Genomic DNA, 24,121 nt, shown 5'->3' with positions numbered 1-24,121 from the left:
GTAAGCCGGATCCACCGCAGAACTGCACGAACATCGCACCTGGATCCCAAGCCTCGTACATTGCAGTGGGCTTTAGTTATATTTCTGTGGTTAGCTTAAACACAATGTGGTTCAAATATTTTAAATTCTTAAACTAATAATTATGTACAAACGCTTACCTCTTGCTTTTACAATGTTGTTTCAATGTTAAATAGACAATTGTTCATCGCGATAAGAATTGGAAATAGATTTATAACGTCATGGTTGTTGCAAATATAATTTTCAAGGCCTATATGTTTGAGTTACAAATATATGTGAAGTATTTTAAAAAGTTATTTTTATATGTAAAATATATTATGTTTTAAATGTAAGATATTTTAGTATTGTTCTGTAAGTTATCTAGAGGTTATGTTGCTTTTATAAGCGTTATTGGATATCCATCTATGTTGTCTATGAGGAGTATGGTTTCTCCTTCAACATATCACTTGTTACTAACAAATTTTAGATGTAGCGATAAACTTGTAATTCTAAGTCTTTACATATCTTCGAATGTTTTAAGAAAGTGATAACAACGCGCATGCTCATTTAAAGGGGATCGTGTATATGAGCATTAGGTTGAAAATGTGTTTTAGCAAGATGTAGAAGGAACAATGTGTTAGCTTTAACGCCTCTAATGCAATACATATCACGCAAGGCCAGTGAAATGATACAAGCCTTGCATAAGTATAGGTTAATAAGGTCATTTCATTACTATGTAGCGGACCAATATTAGAAAGTTGTACTTTTGAGGTTTAAACCAATATGAAAATATTGGTAGAGAGCATTCTATATAAAAATATAGTAAAAATATTTCGAACAAAGAATATGAAAATAGCTAGGCTGAGGTCAGAACCAATTACGTACTACGTATAGAGGTAATATTAAAATTTTCTACTGAACGATTGTTTATCTGAACACTCTATAGTACATGAAAAAATCAAAAATTATAAAAACAATATTCAGTCTTAATTCGTTCAGGTTAGACTTGCTTTTGGATTGAATATTTATAATACCTGTAAGATCATATAAAGTAGAATTCTTAGGCTCGGTAGTTACTAGTTAGGGGTACAGCGGTTCAGCTTTCGAATATTGGTGTTTACGAAATAAGTATTGATAATTATGTAAACAAATTTGAATTTCTAGTCCTAAATTTGGAATGTTTTATGAATTCAGCCTCACTGTATTTCGAAAGTAGATAAACATTCATTATCTACATGTAAATTCGCCAATTCCTCTTTCACTATCCTTATTAAACGGAGTAGACTATTAAATGTGTAATAAAGAATAGAATATCAAACGTTGTCAAAAATCTGAGAAAACTAATGATAAGACAAGTGTTTAGATTACATAATACTTAACTGGCTGTTGCGTTTTGAGAGGAGTAAATAAATACTGCTAGACAGTGAAAGAGGCATTTATTAACATTTAGTGTAAATAAGATAATGTAACCTAAGTAGGATTTATCGTAAAAGCCCGAGTCTCTTGTATTTATTATTTCAAGAACCGGGTGCTATGTAGCAATTAACCTGTTGTGAAAGACGATACTCTATGAGATAGAAATGTATAATTTCACGTAGAAACTTTTCGTTCTGTGTATATGAACTGTATATTTGTAAGAAAACTTTATCTGAGGACCGTTCTTAGTAAAAACTAATGGACTGCCTCTTGCTTGGCTTAAACGATGTAATATTTGTGGGCTGATAGATTAATATAGTCATGTATTTTCACGTTCAATGTTTCAAGGACTACGCTTATTTGAACCTGCGTATAAACCTATAGAGTGCCTCTTGTTCACTTTTATATCATATATTGATACACGTAATATAGGTAAATGTAGTTGTAGTCTTCTTCTGAAATAAATGCACTTAATTTTTTATTTGAAATTTTTAGGATAATAGCTTTGTAGTGCCAAAAGTTTTTTTGTTAGAAATTTTAACAAATCGCGTAAATTACCTTCTTAATTGTATTGTATTGTGAAAAGTTATATTAAAATATCTAATATGTTTCAAAATATCTGAACTAATTTTTTAAACCAATAATCTCGTTTGTTTATAGAAAAACCTTAATTATGTACTCCAAACACACAAAATGCGAGACGTGCAAATATCGAATAAATAATGTTATAATTGCCTTCATTTTCGATGGAACATTATTGTATATCGGCTTAACGATAAAATTTCTTCTATGTACGAAAGGGCCTATTATGTAGCTTAAACACAAACACTAGGCCTAACAACTGCTTATTATAATTTAAATTAATTTTTTGATTCTTATAGTGAAGTTAACGTTAGTGCTATAATTGAATGTTCGCATTTATGTTTAGTTATTATGGAAATAAATGCTTGTATATAAATTATGTTTTATTCCTTTTTGAATGGAATTGGAGTGGAAGATTTACTTACTATGTGAAAGGAATGGGACTACACAATCTTTATATTAATATAAATAAATAAGTACTAGGTATAAAATGTTTGTTACGTAAGTGTATGCAAAATGGACAAACATTATAAGCTAAGATAATTATTATCAGAGCTTATCAATATCTTAAAATGGATTACCATATAAATCTAATTTTATCGATCACGAAAATATATTAGCAGTATAAAAGCGACGATTTAGATAGTAAAGTACATTGTAGCTTGAAAAAGGTAAGCCACTGTACTGCCTAATTTCTTCTTAAAACTACTTTTTTTACTGTACTACAAAAACCTTCAGTTTTTGATATATTTTAAATTTATGAGTTTTTTTTTCAGTAAATCAGGCAAAATGAAATTCCTCGTTCTTGGACTCGCTCTCCTCGTCGCCGGTTCGTCGGCTTTCCCCGACCTTCAAGGTTTGTAAATTTAAATTAATGTCTGTAAACTTAATAGTTCACTAAATAGCAGAGCAATTGAATATAAACGGAGGAATACCCATGTCTGAGTCGTTTATTTTTGAATATTTGACGGATCTTAAGGCCATAATATTCCTACTATAGTCAAATGTCTATGCTCCGCTGAATGTAACCTAAAAGTTGCTCAGGTATGTAAAAGATCGAATAGTAGAAGGAGTTCCTATATTTTACCCTCAACAACATTCATACGTCCTTGTGTCCGTATATTAATGTCCCTTTTCTTCAGGACGTCAGAGTGAGGGAGAACTGTTTGCTTTAAACTTCAGAAACGCTATTGAAGCTATCCAACGCTACATGATCAGAAACGGCCTAGACCCAATTGTTGTGGAAAGGGCTGACCGTACTATTGCTCGTTTCCCGTAAGTACTTTGAAGATATAATATAGTTTACGTTTAATTACTAGAAAGAGAAATAGTGGTCGTATCATTATGCAAAAGAAAATACAAATCAAATTTTTCGTAACTTAGAATAGTCCCATTTATATTTTGTGGAACCAGCTGCCTACTGAAGTATTTCCGAACCAATTCGACTTACGGTCCTTCAAGAAAAGAGCGTACCAATTCTTAAAAGGCCGGCACGCACTTGCGAGCCCTATGGCATTGAAAGTGTCCATGGGCCGCGGTGTCACTTAACATCAGGTGAGCCTCCTGCCCGTTTGTTCTATATAAAAAAAAATTATATATTTTACATTCATTATGTAATCGCTACACGTGTGATATACATATAATAGTAGAACTATTATACTATTACTATTATATTCATGATCTTATGATGATGATACATGAGGCTAACACCATCCTTAAGAACAAAGACAATAGTAGGAAACTATGGAAATCTATCAAAAATATATGCCACCTTAACCCAACTAAATCAAATTCTAATAAACTTCTTGATCTACAGGAAAACCCTGAAAAATCTCTCGATATTGTAAACAATTACTTTAGTTCGGTAGGTAATAAATTGGCTTCCGATATATTGTCTAAGACAAACCAGACTGAACAAGACCTTTGCTACAAAGTGTCAATTTCCGCTAATTTAAATTCTTTTCTTTTTCTTCCTTGTGACGAGCGTGAAGTCATAAAAATCATTAGTTCCCTTAAGCCAAATTCTGCCCCAGGTGATGATAATATTAGTAATCGAGTGGTCATTCTACTAAAAAACATTATTGCTGCACCAATTTCTTATATCTGCAATCTTAGTATTGAGCAAGGTATCTTCCCTGAATCATGGAAAATAGCTAATATCACACCTATCTACAAATCAGGCAATAAAATAGATATTTCAAACTATCGTCCTATTTCTCTTCTCCCAACCCTCGCTAAAATCGCAGAAAAAATCATTAACGTCAGATTACTGAATTATTTGGAAAAAGAATCTATCCTTGCCGACAATCAATACGGATTCAGACTAAGTAGATCTACAGAAGATGCTACCACAGGACTGGTTGAAACCATAAGCTCCAAATTAGATGAAGGACAAAGATGTATCGGTGTTTTTCTTGATCTTGCCAAAGCTTTTGACACTGTTTCAAGGCCATTACTACTTGAAAAATTAGAAAGACTAGGAATTCGTGGAAATATCCTCCGTTGGTTTCAGTCCTACTTATCCAATAGAAAGCAGAGGGTTCGAGTTGATGGGCATAGCAGTCAACTAGAAAACGTCTCATGCGGTTTGCCACAGGGAAGTGCCCTCAGTCCAACGCTTTTTTTAGTATACATTAACGATTTATGTTCACTTCAGCTCTCCAATGCTAAACTCTTCTCTTTCGCTGATGACACAGCTATAGTCTTTTACTCACACTCTTGGGAACAAGCCTCACGGTTAGCTCATTTAGGTCTTCGACAAATCTCTCAATGGCTTTTAGATAATCTCCTATCTCTAAATACGTCTAAGACCAAATACATATGTTTTCACATCTCGAAAACCAGCAAACCAAACCCTATCCCCCCTATTAAATTACACTCATGTCTGAACCCTTGCAACAAATGTAAGTGTCCTCTCCTGGAGCCCACGAAAACAACCAAATACCTGGGATTAATTATAGATTCAAGGCTTTGTTGGAGCCCTCAAATAAACTATCTATGTTCACGAGTTCGCAAACTTATAAATGTTTTCAAACGCCTTAGAAAACCTTCTGACCCACATATAACCAAGATAGTGTATACTGCATTATGCCAGTCGATATTATCTTACTGCATATCGGTATGGGGTGGAGCGGCATTGTCCTCGATGCTGAAAATTGAGCGCACCCAACGTGCCATTCTTAAAATATCCTTCAGTAAACCTTTCCGCTACCCAACTTCAAAATTGTACAGCGAAGCAGGGCTCCTAACTGTAAGACAACTTTATTTAATGGCAATATGCAGGCTTTTTTGGAAACAAACACCCCCTACACCAAATCTAACCAAACGCAAACCATTATATAAGCATCCTAAAAAACGCACTTTCTTCGCTCAACGCTTTTTCTCCTTCCGAGGTCCATTCATCTTTAACCACCTTATTAAAAATAAAATTATTACTAACTTTTCAAAAATCACACTTCATACTTTCACTAAAAAACTCAAAAAATATCTTATTAAGCTGTCATATACTAACACAGAAAACATTCTTATCGTAAAAAAATAGAATAGGTATAAATTTATTAAGTAAAATTAATTAATTAAGTATAATTAATTAAGTTAGATGTAAAAGGAAGAGACTGGCTGCCCACAACACAGGGAATCCTAGTGTGGGGGCCAGAGCACTCTACTTTATAGTAACAATTATTGTATTTTGTGTCTAATAAAGTTATTTCTTTCTTCTTTCTTCTTTCATGAGAAAATATTAGATTGTTTTCTAAGTATATCTTCCATGTCGCGTCCCAATAAGTACAATCAGAGAACACGGTTAGGACAGTAGAGACGGCAGTAGAAGAATGTCATGTCTTTGAAGATATAGGGGTAAAGTTTATATTTCCTTATAGATACCTGAACATCCAACTCTTCATTGAAGGCCTTGACTTCAGAGGTATCAGCAACATCGTCATCCACACCTTGGACTACTCCAATGTCTTCAGCAGATTCCGTTACGACTTGGAACTCCCTGAACTTGACTTCGTCATCGGTATGTGTTATACGTCATTGTCAGTACCTGGATGACCGAGCCTTGCTCGGGATTTTTTTTTATAAGTTGTGTTTTTTGGAAATTATATTTAAGTACGAATTACATACTAATAAAATGATGAAATATGAATATAATTATCGAATAAAGATAATTATATTCATATTTAAGTTTTTATTTGACTGACATCTTTAAACGAGCAATTCTATGTCATTTTCTAGAAATGATTCCTAGCTAGATCGATTTATCGCCCCCGAAACCCCCCGTGTAATAAATTAATAAATATTCCAATTATATATATATATATATATATACAAGAATTGCTCGTTTAAAGATATAAGATAAGATATAGGATTCACGAAAAGCAGTATTGGCGTAGCGAAACCCCAATTTCGCGCCAACGTATTCTTTCTATAAGCGCAAATAAAATAAAAAGGTACACATCGTAAGGAGAACTCTCTTACTGGTGGTTAAGACGAGCTCACGATAGCAAAGCGGATAATGCCCATAGCATAACAGTGCAATTACACTTTTTAATAATTTTATTAAATTTGACCTAACCAGACGCTATTTGTTTTCAATTTCATTTATTGTATTGACTTTCATAACATCTTTGTACTGTTATCATTTAAAATTCGCGGAAAGTTCTTATCTACCATTATTAAAAAATAAAATATTTTTTTCAGCTGACTCTGGCATCTCTGGCACAGTCGTTTCCAACAACGTCAATGCTAAATTAGCTGGAAGGTGAGTTTTTTATTTTCTATATTTATAAAAATATGTTTAAGTTTACTACTATAAAATTAACGTTTAAATTTTTATAATTAAAGTTTGAAAAATGTCTTGTCGAAATGAAGCCGCAAACGGGCAAACACCGAATCTCAAAAGATTAATTAAAAAAATGTGTTACTACATAAACTATAATATTTTAGATTGACAATCTCAAACGGTCGCCTTGCTGGAGAAGCATATGTTCAGCCTAACATCATCACAGGAACTGTCACCATCACTGAGCTCGTGGCCAACCTTAGCATCAAGTCAATCAAGGTATTACTTTTTTAATATTTATTCTACATGATAACATGCAACTTATCTTTTTAATACAAATACTTCAAAACTTTTTTTATATTTTATTTTGCTTTTTATTTATAACTGAATATTTTTTAGTCTGACATCACCCTCGAAATATTGGACAATGACCTCAGCGAATGGCTTAACAACTTAATCAACGTCAGAATCGTCAACTTCTTGGAGGACAACGAGGTATGTGGAATAATAATTAATGTTTTTATAGACCAATGACTAACATCAAACGCAACAGAGATAATATTTATTTCTTGTAAGTCACAAAAAAGGACGATTTTACATTGTATCAATCTAGCCTATACAATAATAAGTAACGTAATGTTACCTAATTTTTTACAATACTAATGAATATCTTAAACTAAGTTAATGTTCATTAACAGTCTTAGTGTTTTGACACTATGTTCGTTTGTCCAAGATACCCCACTGTCACTTATAATCACTATCACTAGGTTTATAGTATTATATATTATAACTGCAAAGGTTTTGTCCTCTTTAGGCATCTTATTCCTGTTGTGTCTAGTAGTTTGATGCCTTAGCATTCACAAGAAAATATGACATCACAAATTTTACACATATACACATCAATCATATTAGAACATAACCTATTGCTGATTAAACCTCATTTAGAGCACAAGCTGTATATCTTTGTTTATTTCAGAGCGACATCAACAGAGTCCTCGGCGTTGTTATCAGAGCCATCGCCCAGTTGTACCTGGACAACAGACCAAGACCCGTCGCTTAAATATTAACATTTCTTACAATAACTTAATAAAAAATATTTATAATATTTGGTTTTTCATGTGAATGCCCTTGCCCTTAATTTTAAACATTAATATTATTTTACGCACCACGTTCAGAAAACAATGAAACAGTCATCATAGCGAACATAATAAAAATAAAACGTTATGCATGAAAGTAATATGACTGACAAAATTGATTTAAAGGTAGTACAAGGGAGCCTCTGTGTTGTCTGCCCTCTATCTCCCCCATTACAATAAAATAAAATAAAAATCACTTCGTGATACTTCGTGCAACGATTTAAAAGAAAGAAAAAAGTCTTACTGTTACATCTAATCAAACAAATGCTAGTATCTTCGGAACCTTGCCTAAAGGGACTCCTTTTAATAATATTTTTTAATAATTAAATTTTAAGGTTAGTTATTAGATATATTTTTAGTTTGTAATTGTATATTAATATAATTAATTTAACATCTTTTCTGTTGACGTTCATAAGTGTACTTGGTTACCTATATGAATCAAACAAAAGTCGTCTAAGACCATAGTTAGGTCGCTGTGACTGTGTTAGTATTTTAAACCTCAGAGTTATGCCAAAGTATGAAAGCAGTAAGGCCTCTGCAGAATCAAAAACTAAATCAGCAAGCATAATTTTTTTCTAGGTTCTTTCTGAACCTAGAAGACTGCGCTTTTCTCAACTAACATGTTGGTTTTTCATTACTCCTTGATATTTAGTACTTTTCGTGTATTCGACAACTGGACATTACCATAGACATACCTAGAGCCCTATATATACCCTATAGTGACATATATTTTTTCGAAAAAATTTAAAAAAATCCATACGGAAAAGGGTTAACATATTATTATACATTGAGATTTAGATTTAAAATAATACAAACGTCACTCTACTTTGTCGAAAATGTATCATGTCAATTGTCAACTCAACTAGAAATGCTGTTGACCAATCATAATTTAATCTAATCTAGTCTAACGTTTTACAATTTCACCTTCTCAAAGTTCGAACTTCGATCACCGACAATGATTTTTCTGTTTATTAACACATTTAACACTCGCTCGTGTGGTGACGGAAAACGTCATGAGGAAATTGCCACACCTAGAACCAAAAAGTCGCAAGCGTGTATCAGACATGCGTATAGACAGCCCAACCCTAGGGGTTGTATCCACTGTTCTTTATATCTAAAAAATAGTTTTAGATTAAATAAATTATAAATACATAAATATGAATAATTTAGTGTATCTCGCCTAGTAACGAATTAAACCGTATGTATGTACCTATGTCGCAATAATTTTTAACATAAAGTATGCCGTATATTATAATTAATTAGAGGAAACCACGTCAATCGATTATTATCTGTATAAAAAACAAATGAACGGAAGTCTAATCTGGAATAAATTGTAATCGCTTCTTTTATCAAATCTTCATAATACCGATGTAACTGCCAGTGTGTTCTTTATAAAGATTAATTTTAGATAATGATAATAAAGATTATATGTATAAATTTATTAACAAGTGGAATAAACTAAAAATAAATAGGACTGGATCAATGCTTATGGGGCCGTTGAAGTATTACGTAAGCAGAACGATCACGCAAATGATTTGTTGTTAATAAAATTCATTAGAAGAGTTATTCATAAGTTTTAGAATTAGAATAGAATTGATAAGATTAAGTAAGTAAGACGGGGCAGAGGGCGTCCACAGTGTGTCTCCTTCGCGTTCCCAAAAAAAGCATCTGCTGTGTTAAGTAGAGGAACACTACTGTAAGCAAACCCCGGTTAGTCCGAGTCATCCACGTCGTAATCGTTCTGCACCTTAAAACAGAATCCACTCACTAGGGAGGTCAGAGACATAAACCGAGCTTATCTGGAAGCTCTGAAGTGGCAGCCCTACTATCAGACTAGAGCACAATCTCCTGCTTCCCTAAAAAACCAACAATGATTCACGAAACCGAAATAGTGAGAAACCGGACCGCTCATTTATTGATAAAGGCATATTGCAGCTTAATTCTTGTCTTCAAACACACTCGGATTTTTACGTGATTTTTACTTTCAGGTCGCTAGTGAAACGGCTGAACTGTGAATTGAACGGCTAATTAAGGCTAGTTGGCTGTGACGTATGTATATATATATAAATAAAATTGTCTTATTTAGGAGCATTTGATTTCTATATATCCGCAGTTCGAAAAAAACTCGTGAGGGGTAGGTGTTGTCTTGCGCAATTCTTTCGCCCTTACAATGGCGAAAGAATTGATCTCGATTGTCCGATCATACTGAATTGCAGGTAGTGGTACCGGTCTTGCAGCACATTACACATGGCCCATGTATGCAACTTTCCGTTTCTGATGAGGATGATTTCAACATTACCTAATAAGAGGTAATAAAATCGATCGCAATTCTTGGTTAATTTATATTTAGTATGTAAATATGTATTCTTTTTCATATATAGCCAAAACTTAAAAGATTTCATAACCTTATTACTATAATATTTTAATGTATGGCTTCTCTTAAAAAGAACTCTTGTAAATTGTATGCACCCATAACGATATTGTGCAGTGTTGGCCTAGTGGCTTCTTCGTGCGACTCTCATCCCTGATGTCGTAGGTACGTTCTCCGGCTATGCACCAATGTACTTCCTTTTTATTATAATTATACACATTCGCTCAAACCGTGAAGGAAAACATCGTGAGGAGAATAGCTTGCCATAGACCCAGACAGTCGACGGCGTGTGTCAGGCACAGGTGGCTGATCACCTACTTCCCTAATAGATTGACAAATGATCATGAAACATATACAGAAATCAGAAGCCCAGATCGAAGAAGGTTGTAGCGCCACTGACTTTTGTATAACATAATCGTTTTTAAAAAATAAGGCAGCCATAACAATTACATTTTGAAAAGTGTTCGATCTTAGTAATGACCAACTTCAGTGTTGTATATTAGAAGAAATGAGATACTCAATATTATGAGTAGTAAGGATATATTATGAGTAGGTACATAATTTATTATATAAAACTGTCTTTTAAATTGTCGTCATAATGTTATCTGACTGTTCGATTCCAATTCCAAATATCGTTAATAATAAATGCATTTTATCGTAATTTATAAATGACTAGGTGTGCGCCCCGGTATCATCCGCATTAATTTAGAATCGCCTTGCAGTTACTGCGAAATTATTTTGAAAATATATACTTACATTAAAATAAAATGATATCAAGGGAAGTTTTGTGCCACATTAATATATACTTTTATTGAAATATTATTTATTCGGATAAATAAAAACATTTTGTTAATATGGGCATTTTTTATGTAGTAATTACAAAGTTATTAAATATTTTTATTATTGTACAAAGCCTACCTGAGGCTTTCTGTATTTTATACAGTTTTAAGTGATATTGTCTATGATGGACACTCTCAATGTCAAAGGGGCCTCGAGTGCGTTGCGGGTCTTTTAAAAAATATGTCCTTTTCTTAAGGACTAATTCGTTTGATAATACTTCAGCTGGTAATTAGTGGTGGTGAGTGGCAAAAACATTAATAACGCTCAGAGAAGTAACGTTATAACTTTTAGTACACATACATATTTCTTATTTATTTAACAACAAGTGCCATCTAACGACAAGATTATTAAAATTGGCGAACAATATCAACGGTGATATGGATTTATAATAATAAAAAATAGCAATATCCACGGGAAACCAATCATTTGTGAATTATATAACAATTAATGATGATAATTAATATCAAAGATTAATAATGTATCTAAAATGGATTAATGCTAAGTTATCAGATAGCACCCAGCGATTCAAAACGTATAAAAGTTGAGGCTTTTTTTGTATGCACCATTAGGTGATTGCACAAGGTAAGTTAAATATCAATTTAACATTTGAATTCTTTTCAACTTATATTAAAGCTTATTTTGTCTTCAATTACGAAATATATTCAAATTTTATAATAACATACACATTTTTAATACTATTTCTTTAATTTTACATGCATTATATAAAATTGCAGATAAAAAAATAAATTAAAAAAAATTGTGGTCAAATTTAATTAAAGGATATCATTACATTACTTCAAAGGTGTTTTAACTTACAGTCAGACAAGATGAAATTCCTCGTATTCGGACTCGCTCTACTCGTCGCCGGAGCCTCGGCTTTTCCCGAAGCCCAGGTTTCTGAGCTCCAAGGTATGTGTGTATTACGTAGAAATATGGTTTTCTCTTTAAAAAAACGCATCTGAATTTTTGCTTTGATAACAATTCGTTTTTTTAAATTTATTATTATTAATTAGAATTAACTATTACAATTTTATATTTTGCGGCTAGAATAGGCATTTAATGTATACATTGATACATTTATAAATGTGATGCATGTCTAAAGTTTTCTATGTTATTAATTAGGTAGACTTAATAATGGTCCTAATTATTTCATTATAGTAAACACAGAGAGTTTATATAAACATATATCCAACTAAAATAGGTGACAGATTCTTGAATATTTTGTAAAAGATAATGGTTTTCAGGGCGCAACATTGTTGACAACATAAAAAGGATCATTGACATTTGGCGTCAGCTGGTCATCGACAACCGTTTTGACCCATACATTCTGGCCCGCCGTGAACGCGAAGTAGTCCGCCTACCGTGAGTATTGTGCAATTATGCACAAACAATGCAGTCAAAATGACCACATTAGCTGATGTGGAAATTGCGTAGGTACATGAACACGGTAGCCGGGTCGGCGATTATAGTATTTAGATCTCTTAGATTTAGATTCAATTGCAATATTTCGATGAAAAAGAGAAAAGATATAAGTAGTTGATTTTTTTCTTATAATTAACTGAAGTCATCAATATTCAGCAAAAATTATAGCAGTGGCTGCAAAATTAAAGTTATACAGAAGTGAAAGATTGGATGGCTGTTATTATAACATTATACATTCAAACTCACATAAATCTACACATAGTCGCCATTCGCACAATATGTACACGTCTTTATTACACGTATCGTATATAATTTAGATTTAACTTATTACAGTTACCTTAATCTTCAATACTTGGTGGAAGAACTAGAGTTCACTGGTGCCAGCAACATTGTAATCCACAAATTGGACTACTCTAACGTTTTCAACCGATTCCGTTACGACTTAGAACTCCCAGAGCTCGCATTCAGCCTCGGTAAGTGTGTAATCTGTAATCATTAACAGAACAATATTAAAATGTAAGAAAAATATATAACTATTAAATAGCAAACGATTGGAACATGTGACTAATTATGTGAAATGTTCACTTAATTTTTGTTACATTTAGTTTCCGTTAATATGGTAATGCTGAAATATGTTTTCTTTCTTTGTAGGAAAAGCCAAAATCAATGGTTTGTTGTTATCCCGAAACCTGAACTCCGAACTCGCTGGCTCGTAAGATTCAATACCTTCTTTACTTTGTATCAGTTTTAAAACTGATATTATGGTACTTATTGATGTTATAATTATGTGTGTGTAAGTGGTTTTTATGCAATATTTTTAGCCTGAAGATCTCTGGCATCCGTCTTGCCGGTGAAGCTTACGTGACAATTGACATTCTTGCTGGTGGTGCCATCAACATTGACTCCCTCGAAGCTCGTTTTAACCTTGCAGGAGTTGAAGTGAGTTTAGCTCAGCTTAGACATTCCACTGATAATGATGAAATTTTACCAATATCAATGAAAATATATTTATGAACACTATAATATTATACTACGCAAGTACCTGAAATACATTCTTGTTTTAAGAAGGACAACGTTTACTATAAAATTTAATACTTTTCAGGCTGAAATTGAAGTAGCCATCCAAGAAAACGACCATAGTGAACGTGTTAACATTTTCATCAACGATAGAATCCCTGCCTGGATCAAGGACAACGAGGTAATAATATTGAGAATTATATATTCGTAATATTGTCTTTTGTTAACTCGAGTACTAATCTTTTTAAACGGATATAAACGCGAATATATCACATTATCCATGTACAATCGCTTTAAAGCTGTCGTGGTCAGGGTCCTCTGAGATTTGCCTTTATATTCGTTAGAAAAGAACATTAAGAGCGGTTCAATTATCGTTAATTTATTATTATATTTGTAGTATAAGATTGCATTTTACAATGCTAATACTTATTTTAATTGATTTTGTCCGTGACGTTAAACATAAGTTGCAATGTGATCAATTACAGTTTACAGTTAAATAACTGAATTGTCAAATGACCTAAAGCACTTGTTATAAGTTTTTTAAAGGCGTATTACTAATAAAAAAAATTGTTTTAGAGTGACATCAACCGTGTCCTCGGAACTGTCATCAGGACCATTGCTCAGTTCTTCCTAAACCGTTGATTGTTCTTGTCTGTACGAAATATATGATTGTGATCCATTTTGTCTTTTTTTTTAAATCAAATTCCGCTATTTTACTTTTATGAGACATACACAAGTTAAAGTTATCCTGAGGTCAATTCCTGACGCTCAATTTGCAGTATCACAATTATTACAATTCCACAGTAAAATTTAAAAAGACTATATAGACAAAAATGTTGTGTGGTTTTATAAATCCACTTCTTTTCACCTTATAGACATTTAACTAAAAATTTTTGGAATAACATTCCATTAAGGGTATAAAATCGCTTTATCAATCTTAATTTTATACTTGGAAAATTGGAATGATAATGGGGCTAATAAAAGGAGACTAAGTCTCCAACTAATATTTTTATTGAATTCTCTGTCCTAGAGAGTACAACATACATAATACTTATCTTATTTAGATTATATACACATATTAAAATAGCGTGGAGCACTGGCACAAATGAATAATAGTACACTACACGGTCAGCTGCTGCGAACTATGTGCGCCGGTTTTTTTTTTTTTGAATGGAATCTCGCTGTTGGCCTTAAGGGCCTTTACAGCTCAGCACGGGCTGTTTGGCGAGCTTAGCTCAGCCGGAAAGGGGGGGTTTCCCGCGACTCGCGCAAGGGCGTCTCCTGTGAGACTCGAACCTCGGCTTGGGCCGTCCCGGGGGCGTCAATCGCCTGAAGGGCAGGACGGAAGCTCACTGGAGTGAGCGAAGTGCGAAGTAAAGGTCCTCGCCTTCCCCGGTGAAGGCGGTTTTTAACCCTAATCTGTCTATTGCTACTGCTATTATTATTGGCCGCGCTTTTAATTTATCGTTAGCTACTGTGATTGGATCATCCGGATCCGTTCGTACGTGTCGGGGCCTCCTGCGAGCCTTTTTAGTCGGGAAGGGGTAGTAATTGTTGTTTTACGCACCAGTGGGTTGGAATGGTGTTTAGCCTTGTCGAAGTGGCGTTTGGACGCCAACTTCATCCATTGGGCTATGGTAGGGAGCTCCAGGTCATAGTGGAGATCGACGTTTCTCACGTAGAAGGGTGCGCCGGTCGCGATTCTCATGAAACGCGACTGTAGCACCTGTAACCGGTGGATGTACGAGGGGGCACAGTGCGCGAAGACTACGCTAGCGTAAGTCATGCACGGTCGGACGCAGGCCTTGTACAAGGTTACCTTGTGTCTAAGGGACATGTGACTCCATTTACTTAGGAGGTAATGGAGGCGAGAGAGGACAAAAGCGGCCTTCTTGCGAACGGCGGCTACATGCTTACGAAAATACATGCCGCTGTCGAGCGTGACTCCTAGATATTTGACGGACTTTTGCCATGGAATGGCTTGTCCGTAAAGGGTGACCTCTTTTTGAGGAGAAATTTTTCCCGAGTATTAGCGTTAGCACCGGGGTTGCCCCTGGCAAAGAGAACTGCAACGCTTTTCTCGGGATTTAATTGGAAGCCCCATTTCCGGAACCATTCGCCTAGCGACGTGGTTGCGGTCTGGAGTCTATCCACGAGCACACCTCTGTCTTTATGAGTGGTATAGAGAGCGGTGTCGTCGGCATAGAGGGCTAGCTCCACATTCGGAGCCCTAGGGATGTCGCCGGTATACAGCGTGAAGAGAAGGGGCGAAAGGACCGAGCCTTGCGGTACTCCGGCCCTGATTGGGCGAGGAGACGATAACGTTCCTTCTACGCGATAGCGAATTGAACGGTCGGACAAGAAGTCGTGTACGATACGCACGAGTGTCTCAGTGGCACTTGAAGGTGGTAGAGCTTGTAAATCAAGCCGTTGTGCCACACCTTGTCGAACGCCTTCGCTATGTCGAAGAAGAGCGCACCCGTGGCTCTCGGTTTCAGTGAGCTGTTCATCCCTGAAAGGATGTGCTCCGTGATCCAATGGACTTGATGGACGCACGAGTGGGCCAGCCTAAAGCCAAACTGCTCATCGGGAATGAGCCCCTTCTCTAGGGCATAGTCTAGGAGGCGCTTTTTCACTACCTTCTCGTACAGCTTGCTCAGCGTGTTGAGAAGGCTGATAGGGCGGTAACTGGTGGGGTTGTTACGAGGCTTGCCCGGCTTGTGAATACCTATGACAATGGCTTCTTTCCACTGCGCCGGGAAGGTGCAGTTTTCGAGTAGGCAATTGAATATGGCCACTAGCAAGCATATCAGATAGGGCGGGAGGCACCGGAGGACCTTATTCGAGATGGCGTCGAGACCTGGAGATTTACGAGGCAGTGAACTCTTGATTAGAGTTTTGACCTCGGCGATCGACGTAGGCGGTATGTGCGCCGCCTTATTGGCTCCTACTTATTTATATTATTACTTATTTTATCCCTACTCCGCGGCCGACTGTCACGCGACATGCGCCACTCAGACCAAAAAGTTTGAGACGTTATAATAAAAGTTTCACTTTAATATAAATAATTAATTACTGAATTTGACAAATTCGACAATAGTGTCATTTTGTCACCAATTTCAGGCGATAATTTAGGTAGTCAACGTTTGTAAGCATTCAGCAACAATATTTTCATCACCTCTTGGTGGCGAACATATTGGTTGGTTAAAATTAAGACCTAGGTAATATAATTATGGTATGATATCTGAGATATAATTGAAAGAAAGTATTCCTAAAATTGCGTTTACACTTGTCATACATATATTTTTGATTATTTGGTGATACAATGCTATAATGAATTTATAGGTGTGGACGCCTCAGTAATAAAGAAGTGTAGACACAAAATACAAATTATTTTTCAAGTGGAATTTACTTCTTTTTTCAGTCAAGTTTTCCAATAAATAATGTCGTATAAAACCAAGTAGGTATAGTATAGTTTCTATTATTATTAAAGTAAATGCAAATTATTTAAATAAACATTGCGTTTTAACGCATTGCGATTTTGTGATATCATTTGTAATGTAAAAATAAAGTATTGGTTTCATGTACTGTTTTGATTTATCTTAAACGAACTTTATTGAAATTTGAAACATTAAAGTCTCGTCTATGAAATGGGCTATTTAACCAGAATTATGAAAACCCTTTCAAATTTAGATATTTAATTGTGGATTTTTGATAAATATATATTTTTTACTCTTTATTATTTTATTCCATAACCCATTATAAATTATTTTTCATACTGATAAAGAGCCTATCAAGCCTATAAGCTGGTCATTCTCCTACCCCATTATAGCCGAATCAATCTAATCGATATTTTGTTTTAACTGTAGTATGGAGGGATGGAACTAAAGAGGGCGTAAGATAAAATATACACAGTATAAATTTTAGTCGTGGTTCTCTATTATCTACAACAGTAGTTGACTGTTCTGTCATCTGTGCTTATATTGTTAAATAATTAATTTAGCGATTTGAATTTTAAATGATTAAACAATAAACATTCGTTGTTGCAATTTTGAATTAACAAGTATTGTCTTGAAAAAAAAACAATTCCATTACCTTAACTAAGTATTTTTACTAAAATCTTTCAGATATCATGGCATAAGTAGCCTTTCCTGATTTGTTATCTAAAATGAAACCTGAAGAGATGCAATCGGAAGAAAAAGTCACAGGAGATGTCATAGGAGATACTGCCTATAGTGAACGGTTTGTTTTAAAGATTTTGTTAAAATTGGCCAACCTTGACACGCTTAAAGATGAAATACTCGATCAGGCTTTTGAAGAGGACTTGTGCACTCTTTGGGACATGACAGCAGAAAGAGATGTGGTTCTATTTCTTCTACAGCATGATGTCATTAATCTCCTTAGTTTTGCTTGGCCTATCATTGAAACGCCACGCATTGCAGAAATTATGGTTGGCATTATTGCAAATATGTGTTGCCAAAAGGAAGCTGTAATAAATCTACTCAAACTTATGCCGTTTGTGAAATCTCTAGTAGAATGTATCAAAGGCAATGATAGTTTAATTTTAATTCAATTATTGCGTCTTATAAACTCAAGTCTTTTTCTTGCGAGTAATGATAATATTCAAATTTGGTTAAGATTATTTATAGAAGTTGGCTACTCTAAGCATTTATATTTCATTCTAAAGAACTCTTCACAGAAGGACCTACTTATTAATGCATTGGAAAATTTAAATACTATTTGCACATATTGTAATATTGAAGCACTATGGTCAGACTTCTTTGGACATTTTGTAAGTGCTGAAGCTCTGGAAAGTGTAATCGTAGGATATATTGAGATTACTGAAACACATAGAGATTTATGTGAGAAGGAACAATTTGAACGGATACTCCTTATAAGTATACAAATAATTTTGAACCTAGTTGGTTTTGACAAGTCAGTTTCTATTTTTAATGACAACAAAAATGATGCACTGAAAATGATAACAATTACATTCCAATATTATGAAAACAAACTTGTTAACTGTAAGGAAATTGATATGGATCTTGTGGACATAGTTGATTCTACAATTTCTGTTATTAATGCTTTGAAAATAAATGAAATAAGTGAGCTTGATGATTATTTCATGCAAAGTTATAAAATGTGGAAAACTTTACACTACATGGTTGATAGTCAGCAAGTCACTGAAAATGATCATGAAGATCTAGTTAATGTGTCTAAGGAACTTCAAACTTCATTAAGTACTTTAATGTTTGTGTATATGGAAAAATGCAATGAAGACAATATACTTAGGGCTTTAGATGAAATTAATGAAGACTTTGATGATGTTGCATCATTTATTGAAAATAAATGTATTTTGAATTTAGTCACAGAGAGAGTTTCTACTTATCGAACAAGGTTGAAGGAAATTGTTGATTGTTAACTAAAATCTTGTAACCCAACCCTAGCTAACCATATGTTTTTCTTTACTGTTTCAAATAGCTGTACACTTCGAAATATAATTATGAATCAATTTGATTTTCATATACAACTGGTATATAATTTATTTATAATTTACCTACACAGTATGCATATAATTTAAACATTGAAATGATTACATAGAAATAAATATTTACAATATTTTTTTTATTTATTGAAATTTTTGTAAGATTGATAGTTTTAAAAAGGGTTTGGTAATTAATCATCTTTCAAGGTCATATGCCTTATATAAAAGTAGCTATCACATTAGAGAAATAAGTTGTTCTCTAACAACACATGATTACCAGTGAAATATGAGAATGCTATAAATACTTAGTCCAATAGATATTTTCTCTCAGTAAACCAATATTTTCTAATAATATAAGCTATGCTGATGTCATGGTGCTTTTGATTGAGTCTACAAAAATTAATGAGTATAGACCTCATAAAAAAAGGAAATAAATAATTGAAATGTGGTATCTCAGCTTTATATAGTACTAGCTGACCTGGCGAACTTTGTTCCGCCTTAATGGCAATAAATAAGCAGTTTGGGTTTTTTTATTGGAAAATATACAAAAAAATTAAATACCTACATTAATCATTCATTATTATTTCTGTATTTTAGTACATAGGTTGCTCTTCACTTAAGTACCTTGTGATACACATTTTTTCATTTTTTGTTTTATTATCAGGCGCAAAAACAAACAACGCTGATGGTCTTCCGACCCGTGAACATGCCACGTATAATTGACCATGGGAAAAACATGAATGTTCTAGATTTAAACCACAAACTTTTAAGGATTGGCCTTGTGATTTGTTGATGGTCATGGCAAATGCAAGACGTATCGGAAATTGAAGTCTTTTAAATTCAAACGGCATATCGGTTGGGATCATCGGGATCCTCGGAATAAGAACTTCCTCACCTTTGAATTTTCCTATCATTATCGTAGCGTAAATTACATTGTTCTTCAATTTTCTAACCACCAAACGCATACCATTATGTAGTTCAGGTCATCTACATCTTTATTCTTTTTCTTCTTTTTTATCAGTAAGCAATGTAACTCTCATGTTTGTTGTCAGCTGCAGTTTCGTCACATAGCGCCATAGATTTGACGATTTGAGGCAAGCGTTTATTTCGTCGACAGCCGTAGATCTTGGAATTACTGGCAGTATTTGGCGGAAATCGCCAGACAGTAAAATCATTGCTCCTCCAAAACATCTCGATTCATTGCGTAAATCTTTTAATGTTCGGTTAAGTGCTTCCAATGCACGTTTATGCGCCATTGTGCATTCGTCCCAGATGATGATTTTCGATGCCGCTAAAACTTTGGCCATTGCTGAGTGTTTTGCAATATTACACGTTGGTTCTCCAATAGTTTGAAGATTTAACGGTAATTTTAATTCTGAATGAGCCGTACGGCATCCTTCTAACAATGTGGCTGCTATTTCAGAAGAAGCAACTGCAACCGCTATGTTGGATCTCGCCCGAACAGTTGCTAAAACTAATGACATGAGGAATGTCTTGCCAGTTCCACCAAGGGCATCTAGGAAATATAAACCACCATTTTCATCATCGTTTGCCTTCATTAAAGTATCATAAACTTCCTTTTGTTGGTATTTCAACAGGGGTACATTCGTTTGAACTACTAAATCTAATTCCTGGTGATCATATTCACGTTCCCGTTCCAATACTCGATTAAATGCGTCATTCGACAACAACAACAAATAGAAACATTCATCATTCTTTGGATGAACTGTATACATACGACAATACCGAGTTTTATAGTTCTCTTCACTGTTTATACGAATGGGCAATAGCACTATCATTATAATTAAATTGTAAATTGTAAAAATAATTAAACGTATTTATTTAATAGAAATATTTTGAATATTGATTTCTTACAAATATCAAATTGTCATATATACGTCATTACACAGCTGTCATTATACGTCAATTACATAGCTATCATTTGCGTTTTATTATTCCAAGTCTGATTCTTATTTGTTATACCACTTTTTATAGTGACTGACGTTTCATGTCAAGTCCCACGGGAACGCTGTCGAACGGGATAAAAAGTATCCTATGTCCGTCTCCTGGCTCTAAGCTACCTCCATACCAATTTTCACTCAAATCTGTTCTTTCGTTCTTGAGTTATAAGTGGTGTAACTAACACGACTTTCTTTTATATATATAGATAATGTGGACTATTGTGCCATATTTGTCTGGCTACATTTCTTGAAATGAACTTTTTTTCTTGTCACAATCAAATGGCAGTCTCAAAATAAAGGGTGTGAATGTTACCCTAAGGTACCTTCAGCCAAGTAATTCGTAAAAGCTGACTATGTTAAGTAATTTAGCACATTTATTATCTAAGAAAGAACTAAAAAACTATTTCTAAAATAAAAACAGCACAATATGTATGGGATTATATATTTTGTAGACATAAAGCAACATTCACATTACAATAAACGAGTTCTACCGTCGCCATTTAGCGGAGTATAAACTATTCGAATGTAACAGTACGTAATTCGTAACAGCGCACTAACATTCACTCAACTCGAACATTCAACATCACAATACTGAAAGGGAGAACGAATAACTTTATACTTTACATGTACTTAATCTAACTAACCACGAGCCTACGAGCCTCCCGAACGGAGCAAAACGCACAATTTTAAATATCAATTCGTAAATAGACATATCGATATAGAATAAAAACAGGATAAAGACTAGACTTTACACTGATTAACGACAAATAGCTAACAGCAATAAACCGCGCCTCTGCGGCAAACAATGTCGCCGTAAACTCAAACAATTGAGCGAAACAATAATTTCCCAGACGCGAACTGTGACCGATCACGTTTCGCAAAGGCAGAAATTAATATACATTAATCATTACGCGTTACCTACAATAAGTTACATAAATAATCTGAATTTAAAAACAAGTCTTAGGCTTCAAACATGACCGAGGCATGGCAACACCCGGCTTTCCTACCCTACCGTCTTTATTACGACTGCCATTTTATAGATCATAATAAATAAAAAAAATAATAAGAAACAATATTTACAGATTCGTAGACAAGCCGCGGGCCATATGAACGCAACCCCTTTGTACTGACAGGGATATGTAATAGAATTTATATTTGTCCTCTAAACATTTTAATTACATTAAGTAATATTATAAAACTGGAAAAATTTCTTTCTTCGACGAAAATACACTCAGCTAATTATGTCAAAATTTAATATTACACTGCTCGTGTAAAACGTGCGAATAGAGACAATACCAAACCAGCCACATTATCTGATGGTCCGTTTTTGGCACTTTTCTCACCAACACAGACCCAATAATACTCTCAATGAATTTGGAACTGTTATAAAGAACTACTGTAAAGTTGATTTAACCAGAAACCGTAATACTTATCAAATCGCATTTCTTTTACAGCAGTCCCGAGTCTGTTAAGCGAATGCTTATACTTATACCATTATAATATATTGATAAAATCTACGAGCATCAACGATATGTTTGACCAAATATAGTGATTTGTGCGTGAATCAACGTTAGAAATTTTGTCTCAAAAACATTCGCTAACAGACAACAATAAACATCTTTGGTACGTTTTGTGAGCAAAGAGTCACGCCTAAAAAGCCTTAAGCGATAATTCATTAAATACTGTCGTTGCCAATTAAACCACGCGTTAATATGCTTTAGTGGACCTTATTATCACTGGAATGTTCACAGTTCACAATCCCACGACTAGGCCCAACAAATATTGCTTTACAATAAGCGTAATACATCCGAGTAGGTACGATACATCCATTTTGTACTTACATACGTCTAAAGAAACAACCTAGAGTCCCCGTTTCGTTGTCTTGTTCGGACAGCTGTGTTACGATAACTACGGGGTACAATAAATAGGAATACATCTACACAGTCTGTTAGGCGGCAAGGGGTGATCAATAAATCGCAAATCGGGCCGATCCAATACAGAAACGACGCTCAAAGTGAAATCATTAAATCTATTGACGACCTCGACCGGCATTGCCAAAAAGGGGCCGTTCATAAACTACGTTCGCATACAAGGGGGGGGAGGGGTTTGGCCGAGTGTGACAAGATGTGACAAGGGGAGGAGGGGGGGGGGGTATAGGGCAGCGTGACGTTCGCCGTTTATTACATGACATGAGCGCTCACAACGGGTTTCTTTGTTTTTCCAATACTTGAGAGAGTAATGTTTCCACGTACCCTGCGCTCTCGATTCAGTAACAAATGAAAATACTATTTCTCTAGAATTTATCATACTCAGTAGGGGGGGGGGGGGGGGGTCTTAGTTTTTGTGACGAAATATTTCTAGGGGGGGTCACAAAGAGTGTGACGCAGCGTGACAATGGGGGGGAGGGGGTCAAAAAAAGCTGATTTCAGTGTGACGTATTTTATGAACGGCCCCAAAGTACATCGAATTTACAAACACTAACTCAATGAACAATCGAGATTACATTACTCCTTCAGGACCGTCGTCCTTACGCGCCCGCAAAGCCGTACACCTCCAAGACGCGGATCTCGAAGTCTCCCGAGGGACAGAGGGGAGGGTTGTTGAAGGTAGAGCAGCGATCCGTCTTGCCGTATCGGATGTTTTCATCCATCCATATAGCTTGACCGTCTCTGGAATTGCAAATTATTGTTATCAATTTACTAACAATGAATATTTGGAAGTTATTTTTTTTTTTGTTTATTGTGTGGTCGTTTATTTGGATTTTTCCTTTGATATATTGCTTAAGTTCTAATGTAATTGATGTGTATGGGTAAGTGTTAAATTTATGATGTCATATTTTGTTGTATTTGTTTAAGGAATATACATTGTTTTAAAATGTATAAATTAATAAAACACTTATTTTATACACAATATACGCTGTAATTTTTATTAATATTTCATTTAATAAAACAAGGAAAAAATTGACCCTATCTCCCGGCCTTTAGTTACATATACCTGGTCTTAAACCTAGATTTCCCAGTCATAAGCCCTGACTCAAATAAACTGAGATAGACAATGTTTTTAATCAATATCTATTTATAAAACTGAACTTTCTCCATAATTCGTGTTAAT

At 34.6% G+C, this 24,121-nt stretch overlaps 5 protein-coding genes and 1 long non-coding RNA gene across 11 annotated transcripts in view; 5 read left to right on the top strand and 1 right to left on the bottom strand.

Moving 5' to 3' along the window:
- The window catches only part of LOC110992290 (acetylcholinesterase), a 28,873-nt gene extending 26,508 nt beyond the window's left edge, over positions 1-2,365 (top strand). For both annotated transcript variants that reach the window (XM_022258043.2, XM_022258044.2), the window contains one exon: positions 1-2,365. In XM_022258043.2, the coding sequence (XP_022113735.2) occupies positions 1-137 (137 nt within the window). In that variant the 3' untranslated portion in view covers positions 138-2,365.
- A 277-nt stretch (positions 2,366-2,642) lies between these two features.
- Positions 2,643-7,883, top strand: LOC110992291. The gene is made up of 8 exons (XM_022258046.2): positions 2,643-2,666; positions 2,772-2,851; positions 3,138-3,270; positions 5,874-6,013; positions 6,697-6,757; positions 6,943-7,057; positions 7,178-7,273; positions 7,755-7,883. The coding sequence occupies exons 2-8, from the start codon at positions 2,785-2,787 to the stop codon at positions 7,836-7,838; spliced, it is 696 nt and encodes a 231-aa protein (XP_022113738.2). The 5' UTR covers positions 2,643-2,666; positions 2,772-2,784; the 3' UTR covers positions 7,839-7,883.
- Positions 7,884-8,735: 852 nt separating this feature from the next.
- Positions 8,736-11,090, top strand: LOC123689489. Its single transcript, XR_006750456.1, has 3 exons — positions 8,736-9,116; positions 9,903-10,048; positions 10,131-11,090. It is a non-coding gene; the product is annotated as an uncharacterized LOC123689489 (long non-coding RNA).
- Positions 11,091-11,900: 810 nt separating this feature from the next.
- LOC110992306 lies at positions 11,901-14,243 on the top strand. The gene is made up of 7 exons (XM_022258063.2): positions 11,901-12,034; positions 12,370-12,487; positions 12,881-13,020; positions 13,199-13,259; positions 13,369-13,486; positions 13,650-13,745; positions 14,141-14,243. The coding sequence occupies exons 1-7, from the start codon at positions 11,953-11,955 to the stop codon at positions 14,204-14,206; spliced, it is 681 nt and encodes a 226-aa protein (XP_022113755.2). The 5' UTR covers positions 11,901-11,952; the 3' UTR covers positions 14,207-14,243.
- A 3,255-nt stretch (positions 14,244-17,498) lies between these two features.
- LOC110992318 lies at positions 17,499-19,138 on the top strand. Its single transcript, XM_022258075.2, has one exon. It carries the CDS (start codon positions 17,733-17,735, stop codon positions 18,984-18,986), a length of 1,254 nt encoding a protein of 417 aa, XP_022113767.1. The 5' UTR covers positions 17,499-17,732; the 3' UTR covers positions 18,987-19,138.
- A 2,298-nt stretch (positions 19,139-21,436) lies between these two features.
- Positions 21,437-24,121, bottom strand: part of LOC110992324 (GTPase-activating protein skywalker) — a 65,775-nt gene continuing 63,090 nt past the window's right edge. For 4 of the 5 annotated variants that reach the window (XM_045629882.1, XM_045629879.1, XM_045629880.1 and 1 more), the window contains 2 exons: positions 23,469-23,679; positions 21,437-23,072 (listed from right to left, as the gene is read on the bottom strand). In XM_045629882.1, coding sequence (XP_045485838.1) covers positions 23,538-23,679 — 142 coding nt within the window. In that variant the 3' untranslated portion in view covers positions 21,437-23,072; positions 23,469-23,537. Of the gene's footprint in view, positions 23,680-24,121 lie in introns of all 5 variants that reach the window. The other variant, XM_045629878.1, reaches the window with a different exon arrangement.

This window comes from Pieris rapae, chromosome 10 (genome assembly GCF_905147795.1).
Source record: "Pieris rapae chromosome 10, ilPieRapa1.1, whole genome shotgun sequence".
Classification (NCBI taxonomy): Eukaryota; Metazoa; Arthropoda; class Insecta; order Lepidoptera; family Pieridae; genus Pieris; species Pieris rapae.
This window is presented reverse-complemented; position numbering and strand designations above follow the sequence as displayed.